This window comes from Bolinopsis microptera, chromosome 2 (assembly GCF_026151205.1).
Source record: "Bolinopsis microptera isolate Bmic1 chromosome 2, MBARI_Bmic_1.0, whole genome shotgun sequence".
Classification (NCBI taxonomy): Eukaryota; Metazoa; Ctenophora; class Tentaculata; order Lobata; family Bolinopsidae; genus Bolinopsis; species Bolinopsis microptera.
Window position 1 is genome coordinate 10,531,539 of NC_087073.1, and position 20,363 is coordinate 10,551,901.

At 38.0% G+C, this 20,363-nt stretch overlaps 1 protein-coding gene across 4 annotated transcripts in view; it reads right to left on the minus strand.

Moving 5' to 3' along the window:
- Positions 1-20,363, minus strand: part of LOC134826399 (large ribosomal subunit protein uL14) — a 91,348-nt gene that overhangs the window by 54,885 nt on the left and 16,100 nt on the right. For 2 of the 4 annotated variants that reach the window (XM_063838753.1, XM_063838754.1), the window contains exon 5: positions 18,592-18,701. The exons of the other annotated variants lie outside the window; for them this stretch is intronic. In XM_063838753.1, coding sequence (XP_063694823.1) covers positions 18,619-18,701 — 83 coding nt within the window. In that variant the 3' untranslated portion in view covers positions 18,592-18,618. Of the gene's footprint in view, positions 1-18,591; positions 18,702-20,363 lie in introns of those variants that run through there. 4 annotated transcript variants of the gene reach the window in all.

Genomic DNA, 20,363 nt, shown 5'->3' on the forward strand with positions numbered 1-20,363 from the left:
TAGTGCTCAGAGCTGGTTTTGTGGTTAAGTTTTGTAGTTGGAAAGTGTTTTTAATGTAGAGTACTGGGAGATCTGAGGATTTATTATTCGCATCATTTAGCCGTCTCATAACCTAGAAATAGTGCTCAGAGCTGGTTTTGTGGTTAAGTTTTGTAGTTGGAAAGTGTTTTTAATGTAGAGTACTGGGAGCTCTGAGGATTTATTATTCGCATCATTTAGCCGTCTCATAACCTAGAAATAGTGCTCAGAGCTGGTTTTGTGGTTAAGTTTTGTAGTTGGAAAGTGTTTTTAATGTAGAGTACTGGGAGCTCTGAGGATTTATTATTCGCATCATTTAGCCGTCTCATAACCTAGAAATAGTGCTCAAAGCTGGTTTAGTGGTTAAGTTTTGTAGTTGGAAAGTGTTTTTAATGTAGAGTACTGGGAGCTCTGAGGATTTATTATTCGCATCATTTAGCCGTCTCATAACCTAGAAATAGTGCTCAGATCTCGCTGGTTTTGTGGTTAAGTTTTGTAGTTGGAAAGTGTTTTTAATGTAGAGTACTGGGAGCTCTGAGGATTTATTATTCGCATCATTTAGCCGTCTCATAACCTAGAAATGGTGCTCAAAGCTGGTTTAGTGGTTAAGTTTTGTAGTTGGAAAGTGTTTTTAATGTCGTGTTCGGTGTTTTATAACTCCCGACATGGCTGCACAACAGTCTCCCTTAAGAACACTTTCCACTGTTAATACAAATTATCATTTACGATCGTTGTTCTACCAATCTGCCTTAATAAATTTGTTCATGAATTCATACACTGTAAGTGTAGACTGTATTATTAGTGCCGTACATTTGATTAGCAATTTACTGGGCATGCGACTTAATTGTGCCATGATGTTGATAGTTGCCAAATTTCGGTAACAAATTAGGACTTAATTTGAGTTTACTGCACGCGCGATGAATAATTTGTGTTTATAGAGATCTGCGGCGCGTTATCAGGTTAACCAATGAAATCACGGCGTTTTTGTCACGTGACAGTCGACTGTAGAGTGATTAATTATCATCCTGCTTTTTCGTTTCGGGAACTGTTTGAACTCGATATTATATCCGACTAATCATACTTTCACTTTATAATGGTTAAAAAACAAAGTAGTAAGTTTTCCTCGATGGGCCGGTTCACATAGCCATGTGTCTACGCGTACTGCGTGAGAGGGCTGCAAGCGAGAGGGCTCTGGTTAGAGCAAATGGGCCGGCATTTGCAACTGCGAAACGTTTTGAGTACGGCAAACGATGACACCACCACCAGCCCTTCATTGATATGTCCATGGGATAAAATAAGATTTGTAATTTCATATTGCCTATCACCTATCACCTATGTTACTTTACATATACTGCTTCTAGTTACACGCTATCTATCTCAGTCCCCAATAAACGTGTGACCCAACAGAAGGGATTGTGGAAGGACACGTACATTTTTCATTAACAGGTGCCCCGATTACCCCCTCCGTTGAGCTACGGGGATCGAAACGTTGATCGCTAGTATATAGTCTGTAGTCTAGTCAGATCGTTAATAAATTTTAATTTAAAATTGATTGCCGGGCGATGGTTAGGTGTCAGTGAGAGACGTTAAGTTAGGTGAACATTGGTACAAAAATTAAACAATATAGCAGTTTATCTCTAAGTTACAGTCACTATTTGTTAATAATATAAAGTATACAAACAGTTCCATTCAAAAGAACAAAGTCCGAGAGTAGAGAGAAGATTTGGAGACTATACACGCATATGTGGGGTTTAAATTTGGTATTATATATATGTATATATTAGTAATTTTAGGGTTCGACCGAAAATGTTGGTCGGTTAGTTTTCTTAATAGGGAGCAGTCACTGTCATTAGAATTCTCAGATTAGGAGCAACAATTAGAATCTAATTTTGTGACATATTGTGGCCCAGAAATCAGTGAAACCTAGAATGGCGGTAAAATGCTAGCGCGCCTTGTTATGCGCGCTAACATACTAGCTGCTGAAATTTAAGAAGTGAATCCATGATAATGTCGTTTGGCGGCAGCGCCTGATAAATATCATTCATCATCTGAACATGCAATAACTTGCTCAAGCTCGGGGCAGTGTATAACTATATTTATACAGTTTGAATTTTGACAGCTAATAATTATGGGCCCTTCCGGCACAATATACTTCCTACCAAAAAACAAAACAGTCTAGAAACAATTCTCGACAACTTTTCTGGTTTTGTATGTTACAAAATTCGAGTTCTGGATTCTGAGATCGTTACTTTGTATTTATGATAACAAAATCGTAACCCAGTAGCATAAGCACGATCATCAATGACATTCAATTTCAACAAGAGACTCCTCGCAAGACTCCTCCTTCATGTCAAAATCTTCGATTTCAACTTGAGAGTTCTCAACATTATATCTCACTACGGTTGAGACCAAACGAGGATTAACTCTTTTTATAATCGGTTGGATCGTGGATCGGATGTCATAACCTGATAATACAGTTACGGTGCTGGTTAGAAGTTCAGATAGGAAGAAAACGGAGCCCAAATAACAATCACTGGAACGGACCCTCGCCAAGACCTCCCTGCCCTTCTGTTTGACGTATGAATGGTTGTAGTGGTAGATGATTGGGTTGACAACTGAGTTTACAGGTAGAAGGATGACGGAGAAGAAAAGATAGTGCTTCTCCGCATTTTCAACCTCAGTGTAGTGAAGAAAAGCGTAGGTAATGAAGGGCAGCCAGCATACTGCATCTGAGAGGATTATCATCGATATCTTTGTCTGGAGCAAAATGGATTTGTTGGCCCTGGCTCCGGCTACAGCTTGACTAGACTTGGTGGTCTGGTGCAGAATTTTCAAGTAGGATGCTGTTATGATCACGAAACAAGCCAAATTCAGCCCCAATATTGCTATCGAGAACATATGCTGAGGATCATCTTTGGTGACGAAGTATTTAAAGAGACAGACTGCACTACTTCCATAAAATCCAACTCTTCCATAGGGGATTCCGGAAATCTCACTATCTTCATTCTTCCAAAATCCTGTAAACATGCCTTCAAAGAGTCGCCTGATTTCACTCCATCTTAAGCCTTCTCCATTTTGGAGTAGTTTCTTTTGGATTGTTGAGCCGTAATGAGCATCAATAACACTGACAAGGTCCCGCTTGGTTTGCCGTCCAAGGAGAAAGAATTTTTGTATTCGCTCTTCCGGATGCTGGTATGAATTTCCATACACTTGTCCATTCAAGAAGTAATCTTCGAAAATATCCAGGAGAGGTGTTACCGCTATTGCAACAGACAGAATAACGACTGCCAATGCCAAACTGATGTAGACTGCCAAAAGTTGTCTCGAAAAACGAAACGAAAGTGATTTGGAGAGATTTCTTGCTCGCAAAATACTCATGACAGTCATCGAAAGCAGTGAAATCTGCGAACCAAAAGTGCTAAGGGCTCCCAAGAAATTACATGTGTTCGATGAGAGCCAGCGATATTTTTCATAACAGTATTCATATCCGAAACTCCAGTGGTTCTTTATTAACAATAAAAGATAGACACCTATGCAAAAGTCCCCAACAGATATCATGAGAATATATATAGTGTCTCCAAATAACACCGACTTCATTGTGGTTTTCCGCAAAGACCAAATATTCTTCGCTATGACAAAAGAATTTATAGCCGTTGCCAGCACACCAAAGGCAATCGCAAATTTGTAGGTGTTTCCCGTGTTTTCACCCAGAAGATAAGAAATTCGATTGGTACACTCGTCATTCGTCGTATAATCAACTGCAGAAGTTACTGTGTTGCAATCGACCTTTCCATCATGAATCGATGATAGTGGTATTCTTGATACTTCTGAGAAATCCGAGTCATAACTATAACCAGTTGGACAGCTTACCGAATTAGAGCAGTACAATTCATCAGAGTTATCTCCGCAATCGTTTACCAAATTACAAACTTCGTTCAAAAGAACCACTCTGCCATTATCACATCCAAACCATTTTAGCTGATAACCGTCCTTAATTTTAGCAACCAATCTCAATTTAAGATCTCCACTTTTAAACTCGTTTTCTACTGTGATTTTTGCTAATGGATAAGTTTCTCTAGAGTCTCTAAAGAGATCATCTTGGTATTTTGCCTGTTTGAAAGGACATTTCCGAGGTTGAATATATGGCTGATAATAGTACCAATAACGGCCATATTTCTCCCTTGGAAAACAAAGATCGTTGCATGTCAGGAAAAGAAACGTCTCTCCGAAGTAATAAGAACAATCACGCACCTTGTCTTCATAGACCCAAGTTGTGTTCATTATTCCATAGGTCCTATTCTTAGATCCAAAGATATGCTGATCACTGGTCGTGCAGTTGAATTGTCTATATTTCATCAAACCAGGTAAACAAGGGGCCACATGTTGAGTGGCGACGATACCTTCTACTTCTACCCTTGAAGTTTTGATTGGCGTTGTTTCTATGGATGGTCTTCTCTTTGCTGCCTGACAGATTCTGTTTTGGCGTTCACAAGTGTCTAGACTTGACTGGCATAGGTCAAAAATTTCAACGTAACTGTCCCGATTCTCCATTTCATCTGTACATTTGTACACTTCGGGACATTTGTCTTCGAAATTCCGTAACCAGTCGCCATTCGTAAACTTCACCGGACAAATCAGTGTTCTATCTTCTTCGTCTACTCCATTCTTGCAATCTGTGATAGTATCCTTGATCCAATCTACATGAATTAAACTTGTTTTGGTGCCATCCGCGAAGTCTCTGGCTCCTACTCTGACACACCCAGGCAGCTTCTGCCAATCGTCAGTCTCACAAATACTCTCTAGTTCATCTTCTCCTTCTAGGCAATCTTTGTAGCCATCACAAATGTGATGTCTATGTATCAGACACGTTCGAGTGGTATTATTTATATCATTTTGGTCGCTAACCTTTTTGTTTTTATTATCAATCATTTCATTTGGGTCTTGACATTTCTCATCAATACCATTTTCGCAATCTCTATCACCGTCACAGAGCAGATATTTTGATATAATTGTTTCTTCTCGTTCTTCATTATAGGTATTATTTGACAGTCTGTTTCGTAACTCATGGTCAAAAAACTCGTGTGTGTTCTCTGTTACGTATTTTTCCAAATAATATTCAAGAAGACATCTTAAGCCATGAACACTTGTATGTTCTTTGTTGCAATGTATTTGATCAAGCTTTTTCCAGCATGGCCGAAACTCCTCTGTTTCAACAGCACCCGTGGTTACTCTAGGATTACCACAGATCTGCTCAGGATAAAGATATCTGATATCACCTGTCACATTATCCTCACACAGCCTGCCACCGTCATCATTCAGATAAGACTCATTTTGGGTAGAATTGCATCTTAACTCATCATAACGACCATCATAAGAATTATAAGGATCTCCACAGTCGTTAGTACCATCACAGAACTTTGCTGGATGTAAGAAACCTTCCATGTTTCGGCATTTGTACCAAGGGACCGCACCAGGCCTATTATCATTTCTGTTGCACCACCAGTTCCATTCATCTTTAATCTCTGGCCTGTCTTTTACGCAATAATGTACAGACCCATCACACAGGTACTCCTTTGGAATCTGTTGACTCCTATCTGCATCACAGAATGCATGAAAGATTCCACCACAATTATCCTCATCCGAACCATCCTGACAGTCTTCTACGCCATCACACATTGTCTCTGGGGGTAAAACTACTGGCCATACCAAATTATTCTCATTATAATCAGTACAAACTTTACCACAGGACCCACCTTTAGTGTAGCCGTTAACAACACACGCCTGATACGACCCAAGCTCAGTTCCGATGTCATTAGAACATTTTTGGCTCACCCGGTGTGCTCTTAAAGGTGCTCTCTGATTGTTTTCAAGTTCATAGCTTGACAGGATCTTGAAGTATTTGTCCTCTTGATAACATTTGAATGTTCCATTTTCAGATAGTTCGGTCAGAAATAAGTTGTTCACTTCCATGTACTGGGAATTTCCTGAAATTATTCACTCGGTTAATACATTAGTCTTAATCATTTTAAATTTGTTTGTTTATTGTTCAAATTTAAAACACATTCTGAGTTTTACAAAATCACTTGTACAGCAGTTTACCTAGACCGTGAGTAAGTCCTGTTGTTATACAAATTATCATCACTGAACATGTCCACATTTCCTTTGCTGCCACTCGTCTTTCCTAAGTAAGGTAAAACTTAATTCAAACTAAACTAGGTGCTTGTTTACCGAACTATTAATTTGAGACGGAATTTTACCAAACGAAAAACACATAGTACAAATAAAAAAGCAGTCGTTAGCAGTAAAAATGGTGATATAATTTAGTCCGATGGTAGAAATTGGAATTTACCGAAATTAAAAAGTAGTCATATCCTGGACAATATGTTCGTAGTGGAATACTTTTGTGGGAAAAATTCAACAGACTTTGACTTGAACGGACCTTATAGTAAACGGACAGACTTTATTTTAATGGCCGATAAGGTACGTGCTATTTATACGCGAACACTCTACAGTCTACACACTACACAGGGCTCTCCTCACTCACATTTCACTATTGAAATTGCTAAAGGCTTTTCTTGTATCGAGAAATCAAATAATCATCCAAGATAAAAGAAAACGTTGAATCGTGCAGTAGGTACTGGTAAAATTTATAAACGTACTGCAATAAATATTATATTGCACAGAAAAGTGATTCAGCTTTCACTAATCATCAATATTAATTATTAACCTAAAAAAATAGACTAGAAGGTGGTGCAGCAGCTGGCAAAATGACCTGGAGCAACAGCTCTTTTATATCGAGATAATGCACGTGCGTATAATAGTGATCTGGAACCGCACGTGGTGATCTCTCCAGATCATATTATTTTTTAACTGAAATTTCTGATAATAATTCTCGTGAAACAATCACACCAGACTTCAAACTTGGCAGAACTTAATTATAAAAAAGAAGAGGCACATGAGGTCACAGAATTGATGTGATAAAATGGTAGATTTTATTGAAAACTATCCTCGTGTAGTAAAGATGACTTTGTAATTAGTATTTACGGTGGATGATCAATGGGAAAATGATCCGCGGTCAATACTTGTGGGTTCTTTAGATAAACATTAAACAGCTGCACGAACTCTGCGAGCAATGACTATGATCAATTTCATAATCGACTTCTATTCTCCCTGCCCTCCCTGAGTTGGACTATTGTGGTTTCAATATAGATCATGTTTTTCAGGTGTATAACAATTAACAGTGGATAAATGTGATCCTTTGACAGTATTACCCAATTCCTTGATATTTGCCGATATAAACCTAAGAAAATCAGACTTGGGCTCTAAACTAAGAACTGATTTGAAGAACTCTCCCCAAACATTAAACCCCGTCTGACAAATGCTGACGTCATATTTAGGGGGAGTGCGGTCGCTCAATGCTGACAGTTGCTGACAGGGGGGATGGGGGGGCAATTGGGCAAAATCTTGCTGACATCATATGTGAACGCTCCCTAATAAAAAATGATCTTCAACCTTTTTATACCGGGTTTTTTTTACAAAGTTTGTACAGAAAGTTGACAGCAATTTATGTTAAAATATTAACGATTAATATTCATTTGGACTTAGAGTCAATTTGAAATAACGGATCGTCAGAAATCAGACCTTGCCCTTGTAGCTAAAACATCCTTTTGAATTTTCGAACTTTGTCTCTAATTACAAAAGTTTTTTTTTGTAAATTCCTCGAAAGCAGAGTTACCTGCGAAGTAAATAAATGGATTGATCCAAGTTAAAGTATAAATAAAGTAGTGACCAGGGCGATTCGCGATTTGCTACGTATTGTAAGAGATACAAAATGAGGCAGGATTGAAATAAAGAATACAGCCGTCGGAAAAACAAGAACCAAAAAGTTCACTATCGATCGCTCGATTCGATCTCCTCAACACTAAAATGAAAAAAGCTGAGTTTAGAATAACCAGAGTGATACAAGTTAAGAGCGTTGAAAATTCAAATTATTGATAAGTTTATCATAATCCTTGATCCTTGTGTGTCCATTATCGTCGTTATAATAGTAATACGAGTAGTTTATTTCCGGTGGTCCAAAAAAGTGTATGATTTTCCACCTCCAAACTATTTATAAGAAAGTACACCGGCCAAGTTAATGCCAATGGTATAAGGAACTCATAACAACGTGATTCGGTGGCGTCTGGTCAAACCCAGCCAAGTCTTTTCCGGGGCACTTACAATTCATTAATTTGTTGAGCGACATGACAGGATATTTTCAAGAAAAATGTCAAATGTTGGCTAATAGAAGAAAATGAAAAGATATAACATCCCATGACGTTGTGGAGGATTTCTCCAAAGATCAGAGTTTTCTCCGGTTTGCCAAACTGAGCGAATAATAACATATACAGACCAGCATAAAGTTACAAATGTCTGCTAGTGCTACCCAGAAAACCTTACCGCCTGCCGGGCTCGCTAGAGGTGATACTTTTTCAACAGCACGCTTGTCATCGCGCGTCGCGTCAAGTTTACTTTTTGCACGGCGCACGCTTGATTGAGCCTGGTAGTCATGACGACCACATCAATTTGCAAAGTTAAAAAGCTGTGATCCTTTATTTAGTCCAAAATCAAACTTTTCGATTTAATTCAGAATCTAAGTTGTCCCAAATTTTGCTCCTGGGGAGCTAACTTTAAATTTACGAGACGGAAATTTTGTTGAAAATCGGAAGGTTGTATCTATTTTACTAGATAGGGTTTACTGGGAAGGTATAGGCGTCATTTTGTAAATCACTTTTATGGATGGATGATTTAGTAGTTGTAGAAAATCACAGTCACTGCCCCATATTAGTCACTGCCCCATATATAGCGTTTGTTGGTAGTTTGATCAGTAATGTGTGATCTGCATTATTTTAAGTATACAGTTCTAAGTTTATCGATTTTTTCCCGATCCATGACTCAAGTGCCGAGGGCACAAATGAGTCAAGGATAAGGGTTAGCAAACAAGGTTTTTTCTCGTATATGGTAGTTTGCGACCAACGTCGTACAAATGTACGTGCCAACGCGCACAGATGTCGCCCACGTTCCTAACTGCGCAAAGTTATTTTGCACGATATTCTGAATTAAATTATTGTTGGCGCACGGCGCTGAACTGGTCAAGTAAATCGTTAATTTCACCATGTATGTATCCCACCAGGCACTAATTGATAGCATATTCTTTTGCACAGATCCGTGTCAGGTTGCATAAACAATAAATATATGGTTACATAGAAATATACATAGAAATAAACATAGAAATATACATAGAAATATACATAGAAATATACTTAGAAATATACATAGAAATATACACGATTTTCAAATTCAATATTATTATATAGAATTAACTGCGTGGCACACGGCCTGTCACTCCGCCATATCTACATGCTTGTAAACAGTAAAGCCTGAGGTACCCAGGTTGTATTGAATATGATAAAATACTCCATCACGGATCAGGAAATTGAGCAGTTTCTAGACACATTTGGTTTGATAATTGATTATTGAAGTGCTTTCCCAAAATTTCAAGTTGATTATTTACAACTAATCCAAGTTATGACCATTTCAATATCTTGCAGATACGTGATTTAGCACTTAATCAGTGAGCCAGTGATATCTTTGCGTCACTCAATAAATGGCCTGATTGGTTGGAGACTGCTTATAGGACAGCAACCGAAGCGCTATATAACGCGAATTTCTTTTAGGGAAAGTCACTATCAGTACTTTAGTGAATAGCTCTCGCGAGATTACTGATTGGGTGACGAGATCACGTATCTGGTAGATCTTAAAAGGGTCATTACTTGGGTAAATTGTAAACAACCAACTTGAAATTGTGGGAAAACACTTCAATTATCAAACCAAATGTGTCTAGAAACTTTGGAGTTCCTCGCTGAAAGCGTTCTTACTTTATGGTGACAATAGTGAAAAAGAGGGAATGGCGTGCCACACCCTCTCTAAACTTTCAGGATATCCAAGTTTGACCCATATCTATATTCTCTGAAATTTGTGTACAATTCTGACACGAATTACGTGAGGGCAGTTACTTCTGGACCACCCTGTGGCCTGTATATAGCAAATAATTTGGGAACATGAATACTCAATATGATTTGGTTACATCGAAACGTTGGACAATGGACAGTTACTTTTACCTGAGCAGTTTCTCTTGGTAGTATTAATACGGGATAATTAGAAATTTATCGAACACCAAACATCTTGATTTTATAGTTAATTCAGCTAAGGAGCATGCCACTGGGGCGAGATCGGTTCTTTTCTAATCACTCGGGATCCATGGTAGTCAATCTTCGGGGGGCGCCCCCACTCAACTGCCATTGCTAAGCATTGCATTGGTACCAGATCATTCTTTATCGAGATTGTGTTGCAAGCATCTGGGCCTCAGTGGGACTCTTTGGTATTATTGAGTCGCTTGCTCTCACGAGTCAAGTCAGTAGGTGCTGCACCAAAAACAAGAAGTTATTTTAGCAAAGTTTGTGTATTTCTATCATGCAGATTATGAAATAACTATTGATATTTTACAGCAAATAATGATAATAGATGGACGGTTTTGGATCAAAGTAATCTTCTTGGCTTATTTCACAGTAAGTAATATTGCAAATAAAGTTGTTTTGTCCACACTTAATGTTATTACTTTTCAAGAGTAACAGCAGTTGACTGATTTTCATTGACATGGCACGATAGTAATGTGCAATGATAGTAATGTGCAATGATAGTAATGTACAATGATAGTGATGTACATTGTGCAATGATAGTAATGTGATTTATTATCTCGTCTTCCCTGCTTTTAAACAAATGTATGTGTAAAAGTTAGGTCTAAATTTGAGCAAAACGGAATTGTAATTGGGTTTAAACGTCCATACCATATATTAAACAGTAAAAAACTATGTACTAAGCCATTGCCATACATTTGGATCACGCTGCACCTTGACATTGTATTACATATTCCCAATAAATATGCAATAAGTGGTGAATGCGTACAGCTATATTATTTGACTGTATCATGGTACTGAGTACTAGGAGACTTTTACACTACTCTCAGTGTACTGACTTATTAAGAAACCTTATAATTATTATGTTAACAGACTGGTAAATGGTTACTATGTTAACAGACTGATAAATGGTTATTATGTTAACAGACTGGTAAATGGTTATTATGTTAACAGACTGATAAATCTATGGTTAAGAAGCTCTTGGTTAGCTAACTATTTATCGTCTGAAGCAGTCATTTCCATTTTAAAGCCTTTATTATATAAAACAACTTCAAAATACATCATGTCTTTAAAAGTGAATTGCAATAAAAAGTGTATACAAATGATGATGGCTACTAGTAATAGTAATGATGCCTTATTATTTTGCAGGCTACATTGGCCCTCGCAGAAACTTCAGAATCAGATGATTACGTTGTTTATGATGAAGATTCTGAAACTCCCGACGAATTTGGACAAGAACTGGCCGATTTCTTGGACTCCTCACTTCATATAGATTATGAAGGAGAGAAAGACGACAATGTAAAGACAGAACTCAAGACAGACGACAAGGAACCCCCGGAGGTGGAGGACCTGGATCTGGAGGCAGTCCCGGACGAAGCTGATGAGGATGAGGACAATGATGATGATGACATAATGTCTCCTGATCACGAGGAGGAAGATGAGGAGGAGGAGGAGTTGGAACACGAAATAGAAATTACACGTGTTAAAATCGAGGCCGTTATTGAGGTTAACCCTCCGCATAAGAAGGGAAAAGTTAAAAATTCAAATCAGCTGAGTTCAAACCCTACTGAATTACGCAAGGCTTCACCGATAGATGACACCAATCAAAACCTTAAAGTTATTAGCGGAAATATAATTGTGGAAGGAAATGGTTCCATTGGCGGAAAAGAAAACGAAACTGAGAAAAACAAAGGAGATGAAACAGAGAAAGGTGCCAGTGAAAAAGAAGAAATCACAAAGCCTACTGAAAATCAAGTTCTTGTTTCATCGATTAAGGGATCTCATGGTCAAACAAATTCTACTGATAAAAAAAATTCTACAACCAATTCAACTGATATCAGCGCAAATGAAATTCCTCAACCTCCACCACCATCATCATCATCATCACCATCATCATTATCATCATCGTCACCACAAAAACAACAACCACTAGAAACGCCACCAGAAGCACCACCAGCACAAGCACCACTACAACTACAACTACTAGCACCACCAGCAACAACAGCAACACTAGCACCAACACTAGCACCAACAGCACAAGCACCACCAGAATCAACAATACACCAACCACTGCCACCAGCACCAGCACCAGCAAAAGCATCACCAAGGGACCCACCACTGTCACCAGCATCGTTCTCCGATAATGAAAAGGCAGATAAAAATAACGACTCAGAGAAAAGTAGTCCTCATAAAGAAGAAGTGAAATCTATTGTTAAACCCGGAGAAAAGCTGATGCACATTCATAAAGCTTATGGAAAAGAAGTGATGCGTTCCTCAAGTAAAGGTCAGCTGGGTAGAAAAGCAGCTCAAATGAGAGAAAATGACGGACATGCTGGAGCTGGGGACGGGTTAGGAAACCCTTATATGTACGCTGAGGCGTACAGGGGTCACATTGGACAGACTGTATTCAGGAAACCGGAGCACGGAGCGGGCTGGACAGAGGATATAGACCACGATAACTTGGCTTCTCAGGATAAGGTAATATACACTATACATTATACATTATATGTTATACATTATATTATACATTATACATTTTACATTATACATTATACATTATACATTATATACATTATACAATATACACTATACACTATACATTAAATATTAAAAATTAAAAATTAAACATTAAACATTAAATACTATACACGATATCTTGACTTCTCAGGATAAGGTAATATACACTATACATTATTCATTCTATGTTATACATTATATTATACATTATACATTATACGTTATACAATATACACTATACACTATACACTATACATTAAACATTAAACATTAAACATTAAACATTAAACATTAAACATTAAACATTAAACATTAAACATTAACCATTTAACATTAAATACTATACACGATATCTTGACTTCTCAGGATAAGGTAATCTTTATTTACTGGAAGTAGTGAGAAATATATTACACCAATAATGATAGTTGGATAATATCCGGTTAGAACTATCAGTATTTCAATCATGAGACTAATAAACAGCGAACTACTCCATCATTTCATATACACCAACTTTAGAATTAGATCAGATTATTTGTATGTTTGCTTCCTTTTAAACTCGAGTTTAAAATGAATTGGAATCTTGAGACATTTTTACAGATCCTTCCCATCTGATGATTAGGATATTTTAGCAGATATTGATGGTTTTTAATTTTGGTACTTTTACTAAAATGGCACCATTATTTCAGAACCACTTCTATGGAGCGCTCATAAGAGTGTGCATCATCTTAGGTATTGGTCTGTCCATTATGGTGATGTGCTGTTTTTTCTTCAAGTGCCTGCAGAAAAATAACACCTTCCATCAAAATGAGTTTGGTTACAGCTACACTTCTAAAAGACAAGCTCTAGACTCCTCCTCGTCGTATCTGGAGGAGGAGTATCCTTAGCAGGTGGACGAACACCTGAATAGCATGTAACAGAGGCAATATTCAGGTGCAGTCTGTGTGAATAGCATGTAACAGAGGCAATATTCAGGTGCAGCCTGTGTGAATAGCATGTAACAGAGGCAATATTTAGGTGCCGTCTGTGTGAATAGCATGTAACAGAGGCGATATTCAGGTGCAGCCTGTGATTTGCAAGTGCGCCAATGAGATATCTCTAGAGTTTTGGCAAACAAAATACATTGTGCGAAAATGGCAAATTAGGAGTTAGGTTAGTTAAGTAGATATGCGGAAAATGGGAAATTATGCGATTACGTATTTTAACTGTATCTGTATGTTGCCTCTGGTATGTGTAGTCGGATTTATGCTGGTTGATAATGTTTTAAATGGCAAGTTTTATCATACTTAAATAATAATAAAGAACTAGCTGTTGTTGATTGTTAGCCCTCTTCTGACTAATTTTATTTATTCAGTTTGATTCAGCTTTTTTTTAACCCGTGAATACTAAATATGGTATTTGTTATTCCGCATATAGTTTAAATAATGTCGAAATAAAGCTGTGGTTTCCTTGTTAAATACATTCGTATTCTTTGTTTAATTTCGCAATTTATCAATAATCTATCGTTCAGACCTGTGTTATATTTTGCCCAGAAAACACTTTCCTGTGATATATTATTTCACATGCAATATGGCATAACTTAGATCAGATTTTATGTAATATTGAAGCGCATTCTTTGAATATTTTAAGTTTCTTTTATTTATAACAGAATATTTATTGTGCCAATCCATTTAGATAGCTGCCGCAGCATAGTTTTAATACTTTCAACACTACTTAGACTATAAAACACATAATTTGAGATCACTATTTTCCATTTTCGTCAGAAAGTTGTAGTGGAAATAAGTGACCAATTATACAAGTTTAGTGTTTACTCAATGCAAATATCCAATTACTTACTCTATAAACCAGAGCAAATGTGTCCCTGTGTAATGATATTAGACGAGAGGTTATAATAGTAGGTTATATAACCTACTATTGTCCCTACATGATATGTAGTGGTAGCTGTAGTAGTAAGGCAGGGACAAAAGGATTTCGCGATTATTTTGGCAAATTTCGCGATACCGCGATTTTTAACAGACTATACATTAAACTATACATAAAATTTGTCGCAAATAATAGGAAAAATTGCGATTCCGTACATGCCGCGATTTCCTTTTGTCGTAAGGTAACAACTAGTTTGGTTATTCTACAATAAGAGGACCAGACCGATTTACAGCAAATTATAAGAGGTCTCAGGATGGTGAAAAATCTAAATATTTGGTCGTCTTACTAGATGTTGTGAGCACATAATGGTATTGTTTGCTCTTACAAATGGAGGTGTCTCCCCATGGAGCTCTTTATAAGGGATGATTTATTTGCTCCTTTATAATATATTTAGTTTCTCATCTGCAGATTTTAAGAAGTTATCTTTTATCTGCAGGTGAAAGAGAAATTTTTAAAATCTGAATGGTCTGGCTGAGTGCTGGTACGTAAATGGAGCACGTTACGCCCACGTGTCAGAACTATATGCGCCTTCTTCCATCATCAAAAGTTCGCTTGGGGCTGTGAAGCACAATTGCGAAATGAAACAATAGAGCACCAAGATTACATGTTGACTGTTGAGGGGTACACGCACTATTGTTCGACACGCACTAAAGTTCGAAAAACTTTTGTGCGCTACTTGGACTGTAGTTCGACAGTCGACACGCACTGAAGTTCGACAAGACTGTCGAATCTCAGTTCGCTACATGAACCTTAGTTCAGGTCGTAATAAAGTTCGACAAGAGAACTGCGATTGGGTAATAAGATAAATCTCGTACTTTAGATTAGCTTTCAACTCAGTTTCATCATGTTTTAATTTAATGACAGATTTTCATTGAACAATTATGAGCTACAATTGATAATGTTAATAGAAACTGTACATAATATAAATAATATCTAAAGTCAACAAGCAACCATGGATCCAACACACTTCAAATAATCCATCCTTTCGAAGACATGATAAGACAGGATAATGTTAAATGTTGTTAAGCCTCCTGCACCCAAGCTTTGCATAAGTAGTTCTATAATATTATCCTTTGTTGGATCTGATGTACTCCGGAGTCAGGACTAGTTCTTCTAGGGAGAGAGTAGTAATAGGGTGTCTGTTAGCGGTACATCCTTGGGTGGGAGCGGTATCAGGCAAGCTCTTCAAGAATACAGCCAGGGAGGATTTGTATGTCATAAAGGAACTTTTGAATTATGGAATAGATGCCATAGCTTGCCCCTCACGTATCTAATTCTAATAGTAATACTTGATAGGCAATCTTGACTCTGGGGTATCTTGACTTGAGGTCCCCTGCCAAATTACCTAATTATATAGCAAATCTATTATGAGGGGAGAGAGAGAGAGAAAGAGAGAGAGAGAGAGAGAGAGAGAGAGAGAGAGAGAGAGAGAGAGAGAGAGAGAGAGAGAGAGAGAGAGAGAGAGAGAGAGAGAGAGAGAGAGAGAGAAAGTGGGAGAGTACACACACAATTTAAAAACCCTTTATCATTTGGCTACGTCAGAGTTTTCTCGGCACTATACCGAAAAAATCAGCCCCGTAACTCTTACCGTTTTCTAGATTAAGCCGTTCGGAAATTTCCCACAGACAGTCAGACACACATCTTGAGATTATTAGTATTAGCTAACATCCCATGTCTTTCAAGGAGGGTCAGTATATAAGATTGACGTAAAATTGCAACATAATTTCCATTCTTTTCGAAGCATGCCACCGCATTGTAGGCATTACTAGTATTTACGAAAAAGAAAACTTCTGCGGGGTGCAGGCGTTATCTCTGACGCGAATGATATTTTTAAAAACACAAAAACAGATCAACCTTGACAAACAATATTGTCGGCACTTTAAGTTACGCAATACTTTATAATATTCATCATTTGAGCAAATATTACAGAACGGGGTGTGGTCAGCGCCTTTTCCTATTTATAAAGATACAGTTTGTGTAAAGAATCAGGCTTAGTTACTAATCACTACTATGCACTACTACCAGTAGTGTTGTATCACTGATATGTTTCCAGAAACCCCGTTTTAACCAAGCTAATAGTTGAGCTACCATTGTTATAAAAACAGTCTTGAAAAATTCCAAGAAACGATATCATCTTTATTTGAGGATATAAAAGTCAGAGATTGTAGTTTCGTGAGATGGAAGACACCACATATTGAACACGAGATCTTCCCATGTTTTACATTTTCTTGTTGGGATGATTGGTAATGTTATTTCTGCCTCGGCTGGAGAGTTAGGACTCCTCAGACTACATTAAATCAATTCCTTCTGTTACGTTCTCAATAAATGTAATAGATCTGTAGTGTTGTAATTAGTTTACAACTATTCTAAACCATACAAGCGAGTTGGAGCCCAATAAGTTATAAGACAGCATCATCAATACTATAAAAAGACTGGTCGAAAGTTTGGTGGAATATTAGCTAGAATTTCGACAAATACGATTAATCGGTAAATTAACACTCGACCATATAAAATCGCAATTTTGAATCTATATTAAACGTAAGGCGCGATTAATGTTTATAAATCAAAAACCTTATTTTATATCGACTGAAATGTATTTGAGACGCGCGCGTGCGCGCACTTACGCGGCTGGCCCCACATTTCATTTCGAACTGCATTTTAATCTAATCAGCTGAGGTATTGAATGAATCACCAGCGACAAGGTGATTGGTGAACCTCCTGTATGACGAGATAGTGACATGTTCAACGTGACGCGACAGTGCTCTGACAATACCAATCTTAGCTTCCTCCAAATCATGATTTAATATTGTAGCCATATTATTGCTCCTGGATGATGATTAATCACTCTACACTCGACTGTCACGTGACTTTTTCTACTCGTTCTCTAGCTGGTCCTGAACGACTATTCGAAACCCTAACCCTCTTATCTGATCCCAACCCTAACCCTAACCCAATCCTTAATAAAAGCATATGCTGAAACCCTAACCCTAACGAGAAATTGGACTAACTTCCTTATACGGTCATATCACGTGATCGAGACAGTTTTTCGCCAATATCTCGTCAGGGGAGCATTTTAACCCTATGTCATAGGGGGTGATTCGGAATCAGCGTCCGAAAATACATCGATTGAAGTTGGTTTCAACTGTCGGGGGCCCTTTTAGAACAATCTCGAAGATTGCACGCTCGATTGCTCCTCCCACTATGCAGGATCATCTTGCTGTGCATTGAAAATCCATGTTTTGTAGTGTCGAACAAGTGACGCAGTTTCATGCAAAAATAGTCATATTTGGCGGCAAAAAGTACAATTTCCCTCCGTATCAGTGTTTAATGTCAGCACTCAACCATGAATGATGAACATGAAATCTTGGGACATATATGGCGACACAGGAACGATAAGCGAAAAAATTAAAGCAGGGATCATAGATGGCAATGCTCATCAGATCACGGTGCTAATCTTAATACAGCGCAGTGGTTAAGGTTGGTTCGTTCACAATTATTGAGAACTCAGCATATATGGTAAATGGTTTGCGCACGCCATCCCGAATCACGATAGCTATTTGTGGAGTGGTTTTAACGGACAGGGCCTACTTCTTATCTAGCTTCGAAGCATGTGAATAATTCGTTACGCTACAGATCGTGATCTGGTAGAGTTTATACTGACCGTAAATGATATTCAGTACAATGCTACACGCCATGGTACAATTTCACTGCCATTTTCCCGATATAACAAAACATTTTGTGCGCAATTTCCACCACCTCAGATCCTGCTTTCTAGTATTGCCTCCCCGCTCCCAGAGAAGAGACCATGTTAAATTCTTAATTTTAACAATTTAGTTTCTGCAGTTTAAAAAACCAATAGAAATGATTTTTAATTTAGTTACACGTGGAACAAGGAAGACAATTATATAAGATAAAATTCGAATATAAATTAAGCCACACTGCCAGCATTTGAAGCAATCTTCGGCCAGAAATCTGCGCATTCTTTCGCCACTGGACCCGTTATCGCTGAACCTGAAAATAATATATCGTCAGAAAATGTTAATCAAAGCGGCAATACAGATAACCTTTACATTAACTAGCAGGAACCCGTCTAACCCTAAAGTGATGTCAAGACTCAAGAGACTTAAATAATTATTACCTATTTAATTCGCGATTTTGACACCACTTGGGGGTCCAAATTTTGGGCTCTAAAACTCCTATTTCTTGGCCAATTTTTTATTTTTTCATGCTGATTTAAGGCCATTAAAGCATTTGACCCAGTCAAAAAAGTTTCAGTTGTATATCTTTTACGGTTTTTGCGGAAAGTCATGTTAAAGTTGATGCCGTGGTGTCAGTAAAATGGCACGGATAAATAAATATATATATATATATCGTCTCGCTTTATATATAGTAAGATGGGAATGAGCCTGTGAGATACAAAATTTTGTGCCCAGATGGAAGATATGCCTAATTATTTGGGTTTTATTCCCTATAATGATATCAAGCTTTTTCGAGCGCCATTCATCTCCATGATACAGAATTATTTCGCTCAGAATAAACGTAGAGCGTTCGCGCGCGCTTCAAAATGTCCCAAATTGTACTGTGCCCATATTACTTGGTTCGTAGTAAAGTATTCGCGCCCTACGTAAACGTTGAAATGGATGGAACCGTATCTTGGCCCAGCCTTTCTGACACTTTCCTGACTTATTAGACTTATATTTTTACAACTTCCAGTAAGAATTTAGATATCTACGCGGTATATCATTGTATATGATTGCATGGAATAGAATTCTCGCATTGAGTCATATTTGTTACATGATTATCCACAGCGCATCTCCTACATGTAGGAACAGTGTATGATTATAGGCGACACTCAGTTCATCTCAGCTGATCTCAACATATTATCTCAGTTTGCAGGTCATTTGATTTTGCTGCGGCTGAAGAGTGAGCTGCTGTAGAGACTGGGAGCGAAAATTAATATGCCGGAAAGATTTACAAGCCACCGAGGGAAGGCGCTGTCAAATTGATTTAGAACGGATTTTATAATATAAACACGATTAAGGCCACGAAATTTATTAGAAGCGATAAGAAGAGCCAGTGTACTGGCGTATACAACATGTACAACCGGTCGTGAAACAGGCACTTCTCTCATTTGGTAGAAATCTATACTGGTGAAGATGAAGGAGGTATACTAGCGGAAATTGGAAAACCATTGGAGAGGTTCGGGAGGAAAATAGCCTGGGCATCCTACCACCACAAAAAGAACATGGATCTGTTGGAGATGTGGCTGTGCTCCCTAAACAACTGGAAACCTTGGACCACAGGTGGGATTACCCCGACGAACCATCACCGACTGGATGGCCCCCAGAAACTGACAAAAGAGTTGACAGTCTGTTAGAAGAATTGAAGCATACGATAGAACAGGCGCCTAAGAAGAATAAAGATAAGAAAAACCAACATGACGCCTTGTGAGGTCGCAGGATTAAAATGGTGTCGGGACGAAATAAGATCAAGGTTACTATACATCACAAGGGTGGACGAAGGTGGGAGTATTTACATATTTGATGCAGAGACTGTGAGCTTGATCATAGAACAAACTCTACAGGACCAGACAAAATACTCGCCATTTTCTGAGGATCCTAGGATTTAGGAAATTCATCAGAAGAAGCCTAAATTATCTCCTGGACACCTTCA